The 5,930-nt window shown below is 38.6% G+C and overlaps 1 protein-coding gene across 3 annotated transcripts; it reads left to right on the forward strand.

Moving 5' to 3' along the window:
* The first annotated feature begins 1,226 nt into the window (after window positions 1-1,226).
* Window positions 1,227-5,249, forward strand: LOC143519513 (uncharacterized). 3 transcript variants are annotated; one of them, XM_077013030.1, is made up of 5 exons: window positions 1,227-2,629; window positions 2,811-3,705; window positions 3,886-4,047; window positions 4,136-4,225; window positions 4,555-5,249. In XM_077013030.1, the coding sequence occupies exons 2-5, from the start codon at window positions 3,670-3,672 to the stop codon at window positions 4,882-4,884; spliced, it is 618 nt and encodes a 205-aa protein (XP_076869145.1). In that variant the 5' UTR covers window positions 1,227-2,629; window positions 2,811-3,669; the 3' UTR covers window positions 4,885-5,249. The 3 variants fall into 3 exon arrangements, with proteins under 3 accessions (XP_076869145.1, XP_076869147.1, XP_076869146.1); XM_077013032.1 differs by having other exon boundaries at window positions 3,892-4,047; XM_077013031.1 differs by having other exon boundaries at window positions 1,227-3,705.
* The last annotated feature ends 681 nt before the right edge of the window (window positions 5,250-5,930 follow it).

Here is a 5,930-nt window from a genome sequence, read left to right on the forward strand (position 1 = left end):
AAGGGGGGATCTAGTGAATGACCTGCAGAAAGCTGGGACCAACGTTACAAAGGCTACCATCAGCAACACACTACGACGCCAGGGACTCAGATCTTGCAGTGCCAGACGTGTCCCCCTGCTTAAGCCAGTCCATATCCAGGCACGTCTGAAGTTTGCTAGAGAGCATTTGGATGTTCCAGAAGAGTATTGGGAGAATGTCATATGGTCAGATGAAACCAAAGTAGAACTATTTGGTAAAAACATAACTCGTCGTGTTTGGAGGACAGTGAATGCTGAGTTGCATCCATCGAAAACCTTTGGAGGGAGTTAAAAGTCCGTGTTGCCCGCCGACAGCCCCAAAACATCACTGCTCTAGAGGAGATCTGCATGGAGGAATGGGCCAACATACCAGCAACAGTGTGTGCCAACCTTGTGAAGACTTACAGAAAACATTTGACCTCTGTCATTGCCAACAGAGGATATACAACAAAGTATTGAGATGAACTTTTGTTATTGACCAAATACTTATTTTCCACCATTATTTGCAAATAAATTCTTTAAACGTCAGACAAAATGATTTTCTCAATTTTTTTTTTTCACATTTTGTCTCTCATAGTCTACCTATGATGTCAATTACCGGCCTCTCATATTTTTAAGTGGGAGAACTTGCACAATTGGTGACTGACTAAATACTTATTTTCCCCACTGTAACGTTTTGAGAGACAGTAATTGCATAGCTGACACCTCTGTTGTAGCATCATTGAACAATTACAAACTTTGAACCCCTTAAAATTGCTTTCAAGGCAGGGTCCTCTTGGCACAGAGTGCAAAAGACAGACATTTTATAGGAAGAATTTTACTGTTATTGAACCAGTCGAGTATGTGTTAAATGTACAGGAAAAAAAGCACACTTTTGTTTATGTTCCTATTTTAGATTTGCTCAGTAAACTGTTGGAAAGAAATGAGAAATAAGGCACTTGAGAGATCCAGTGAACAAGAAGGCAATTACTGTTCAGTTAAAGATGGAGAATACTTTAAAGAAAACAGAATTCTCTCTGAGGAATTAGGTGTAGCTCTTGGACTATATATTGATGATTTTGAGCTTTGTAATCCATTAGGTACTTCAAAAAAGAAGCACAAAGTTTGTGCTATATATTGGGTGATTGCAAATTTACCTATTAGACTACGCTCAACATCATCAATTTATCTAGCTGTATTGTGCAAAAACATACACATAAAACAATATGGTTACAGCAAGGTTTTAGAGCCCTTAATTAGGGATCTTAAGCTCCTTGAGAGAGAAGGTGTGTGTGTTCAAAGTGTTGGCTCTCATGTCAAAGGGACTGTTGTGTACATATCTGCCGATAATCTGGGGGTACACTCGCTTGCTGGATTTCAAGAGTCTTTCAATGTTGATAAGTTGTGCCGATTTTGTTTGGCAAATCGTGCTGATATTCAGCATTATGATGTTAGAAGTGGGGCTTTTACCTTGAGAACACCAGAATCATTTGATGAAGCTGTTAAGGTGCTTAAACAAAGTGATCTGACTTCTTTTGATGGAGTGAAGAAGGACTGTCCTTTAAACAGACTGACACACTTTCATGCTACAAAAGGATTTCCACCTGATTTTCTTCATGATGCATTAGAAGGAATTGTACCTGTGGAACTCTGTATATGCCTCTGGCATCTGATTTCAAAGAGGTATTTTACATTGAATGATCTTAATTGCAGAATAACAACATTCCCCTTTCAGTTCTGTGACAAAACTAACAGACCTCAGACAATACAAACAAACTTTCAAAAAAATGGAACAATATGTGGCAATGGACATGAGAATTGGACACTTCTGAGATTTCTTCCACTGTTAGTTGGTCATCTCATTCCAGAAAGTGAAAAGGCTTGGCATTTAATTCTTGAATTGAAAGACATTGTTGAGTTGTTAAGCAGCCCCTCGTTCACAACAGAAACCCTGTGCTACCTTCAAGCCAAATTTTCTGACCACCGACAGTTGCTTTTAGAAGTTTTTCCTTGTACTAAATTGCACGCTAAACATCATTATTTGGAACATTACCCTATGCTAATTAAAAAAAATGTGGTCCCTTAATTGAATTTTGGACTATGAGATTTGAGGCTAAACACTGTTTCTTTAAAAAGGTGGTTCGTGATTCTGGTAACTTCAAAAATATTCTTCACACTTTGGCTACAAGACATCAACTAATGTTAGCATATTTGGAGATGCCAACTCTTTTTAAACCAAGCATCGAAACGGGACGAGTATCTGTTGTACCTGTGAACATCTTGGATGCTACAATCAGCGTGGCTATTTCAAACAAGTTTAAAGCCCTGGACTCTGTTTCACTCACCTCAACAGCTTATTTAAGTGGGACAAAATATTCCAAAGGTGCTCTCTGTATACCAGATCTTGGGAGAGTGCTTGAGATCTGTTTAGTGGATGGCCACATATTTTTCATTGTTGAAATGTTTGAAGCTGGCTTTGTTGAGCATCTAAGGTGTTACCAGCTCAACATCAAAGTTCCTGCAGTAACTGTGGTTGTTGATCCTGACCAGCTGAATGACTACACCCCCCTTGCTGCATATCTTGTTGATGGAAAGGTGCTCGTCACTCCAAGGACGTTTATAATACAGTAAGGTACAGAAAAAAGATCCTTGCTTTTTATTATTATTAATTTTGTGTGTGTTTTAACTCACAGGTGGTCTAATACAATCATACACCATATTAACTAAAGACCATGCACTTCACTCATGATAGTTTAATTTTATGCTGGTTACAGATTTTCAACTTTTTCTCCTTTTGTGTCACACTGTTATAGCTGTTGGTGCCTCCATGATGCTTCTTCGAGTCATTGTTTCACCTCAAGAGATCAGGCGTGTCACCCTAGAGAGTGTACCTGACTCGGTAAAGGACCTATGTGAAGCACTGCGTACAAATATGGGCTTTGCGAGGAAACTTCATTTTACAGTTTGAAGATCCAGACTTTGGAAATGAGCTCTGCAATTTGACGGATATCAAAGATCTACCAAATGATCGAGCAACACTGAAAATTTTGTTCACTTTTTCTGGTTCTGTATCTGACTCAACACTAGATACTGCAAGCTTGAGTTCCCCAAGTAGTGCTTCCTCAGTGGAATGGCCTGACCCTTTTCTTATTCCTGATTCCTCCCATGATGTTGAACTTCAGCTCAGTGCAGCAAATGATGCCTGTGCCAAAGATGGCACAGTGATGGCCATCTCCAAGAGTGTTAAGAGTGAAATACTTGACAAACTAGCTGACATGATCTCCAAAATCACTCCTTATCCAAGAAAAGACCACTATGAAAGTGTAGCCACAGCTCTTGTAGAAAAGCACCCTAGTCTCAGAGAGCCGGGTTCTGTCAAAGGTATTGCTGGGTATTCAGCTTGAAATTCAAAATGGGCAATTACCGTCATAGACTGATGGCAGCTGGATGCCCTGAGGTTCTTGTAAATAAGAGAAAGAAGGGGCAGACCAACCACAAGGCAATCAAGAAGTCAAAGAAGGGAGAGATTCACTTCTTGCCAGATCCACCTGAAGGTCAAAGTGCAGATATATCAGAGGAAAAACAGAAGACCATGCTTCTAGAGGTCTTCTTCTGTGATCATCTCAGCGAAGAAAGGAAATAATTGGGGATGAGCCACTCATCTCTGAACTTATGGACAGATGGCCTGCATTGTTTAATGAGAGACAGGTAAGTATACATCCACAGGATGATGAACAAAGAAATTATCTGTTGGTTAATGTTAAAATATCACATGTAATTTTAATATGTAAATTCATATGTAAGATTTTCATTTGCTATTGCTTTACACTCTACTAGACTTTTACACTCTTATCACCCCATGTTTACTGTCTTATACGTCTGTTTGAGATAAAGGCAGAGTTCTGTAGAATAGTCACTGCTGACCTGCTCCAGTCATTCCTGGATGGACTGGATGCCTTGATGTCAAGTCTTTTGGAATTCTATAAAGCAGCTGTCTCATCAAACAGGAGGTTGACTCTTAGCAGTGTTATGCAGTGCCTTAATAAGGAGGTACGTATGAAAATGTACTTAACAATATGTACTACATTAAAGAATCTTGTTTAATTACTGTATTTACTCAGTCTCTCTTTGTATGTAGGACACAAATCAGAACAGAAGAACGGCTGCCCTGCTTGGTCTTCCACTGTTCTTGTCAGAAGACACCTCTGACATAATCAGGATGTGTGATGTAAGAAAATATATTTATGCATTAAGATAATGGGTGCATTCATTCAGAATTCAGCTGACTAGTTAATCACTATCTTCAAAAGTACTTCCATTATAAGCATTTTAACCAACAAGTAACCCTAGTTGGCAATGTTTGGGATAGTTGTTGGCAGTGTTTAAACTTTGAAGTTTTTGTGTCAAATTTCTGTTGTATGTCTGGTTAGATGACAAACAGCCATGTTCAAATGGTCAAAGAGTAGTGCACACATCAGTGGAGCTGAAATAAGGAGGTGGTTTTAATAAAGTAGCAGGTCAGGATACATTAGAACTAAATTTGTGCATTTGTTTTAGGTTCATGGTGAAACCCTGGATGTCCTCATGAAGGGAAAGTGTGTTGGAATTCTAATTGGACATGAAGGTGTCCTGCATGATGCTTTCCTTCATGAAATTATCAACGTGGCTGTGGTGGTAGAAGAGGCAGTCGTTCTTCATGAAATCAGAGACGTGCCCACTGGTTTTGCTATGTTAATGGGCACCATCTACTGCCTTAATCTGCAGTACCCTCACAAAATGAAGTACTCATTTGAATTCCTGCAGAAGGTCGTCATGAAGATGAACCCTGACCAGTGTTCAGCAAGGGTACATGGACTTAGAAATAAATTGCTGAGATTTTGTTTATAGATTGATTGGCTGCACACCAAGTCTCATCTGGGAGGGTGATATTGACAAAATGTTGAAAACAATAGATTTTTGTTTCATCTCACACTGTTGGACACTGTTGCTGTACAAAATTCTTTTTATTTACCATATCAAAAGCAAGCACTGTTGAATGTTGAGACGTTAAAATTTTTGTTAATTTGTTTGCTCTCAATCCTTGTCGATGTTAATCTGCTTGCTTGTGCAGAGCAACTCGTGAGATTTAGAGGCAGAAACATGGCATGCAATTGTTCTTCAAGTTTTAGTAACACAAATCATTTACTTGGAGGAAATGCATTGTCAACACTAAGCATTGTTTAGAAATATACACGTTTTATGTAATGTGTAATGTCCTCATTCAAATAAATTTAATATTTCTAAACAAGTGAACACTGGATTTGACTGGTAAACTTGCCATTTTTAGTCAAGATGAGAAATCTTAATAGAATCTACTTAAAAGCATTAGTGTTCTTAACTTTAAAATGGCAGTTGTGAATATAGTTGGAAGTTAAGTTCACTTGAAAGCATGAATCTAAATAAAGAGGAATTATGTGTATATTTGACAAGACAAAGTCAATTGTAGGGAATTACTACAGTAAAATGGTAAGTTATTCTAATTCTCTGTTTCAAGTTCAAACAACTAATTTATCATTAGTTAAACAACTTCCAAAACTTACCATTCTGAGTAGAAACAAAGGTTATAATGAAGTTGAGTTTACTCACATTTTTAAGGCAGCAGGTGAACTTGAGTTTGTAAGTTTAACCAACCTGAAATTTTTTTACAGTGTAGGGAGCTGGGGGAGCACCTCATCAGACTCCTTAGGGAAAGGCTTGACAAAATCCAAAGCATGAGCATTATGTCACTGGCAACACTACTAGACCCAAGGTACAAATCACTTGGTTTCTTTAGCCCAACAAAGGCAGATGAAGCAATAAAACGACTCACCTCTGAATGTGCCAGTGTAATCTCCAGAGAATCGCATCCATCTTCAGCTGCAGCTTCAACATCACAGGATGCTGCAGCTGAAAGA

This window comes from Brachyhypopomus gauderio, chromosome 7 (genome assembly GCF_052324685.1).
Source record: "Brachyhypopomus gauderio isolate BG-103 chromosome 7, BGAUD_0.2, whole genome shotgun sequence".
In the NCBI taxonomy this organism is placed as follows: Eukaryota; Metazoa; Chordata; class Actinopteri; order Gymnotiformes; family Hypopomidae; genus Brachyhypopomus; species Brachyhypopomus gauderio.

Excerpts from the sequence above, each read along its gene's own strand:
- LOC143519513 (XM_077013031.1), top strand. The coding sequence starts at position 3,670 with ATGGACAGATGGCCTGCATTGTTTAATGAGAGACAG. Across the intron at positions 4,048-4,135 it reads TGCAGTGCCTTAATAAGGAG|GACACAAATCAGAACAGAAG; the intron begins GTACGTATGAAA and ends CTTTGTATGTAG. Across the intron at positions 4,226-4,554 it reads ACATAATCAGGATGTGTGAT|GTTCATGGTGAAACCCTGGA; the intron begins GTAAGAAAATAT and ends CATTTGTTTTAG.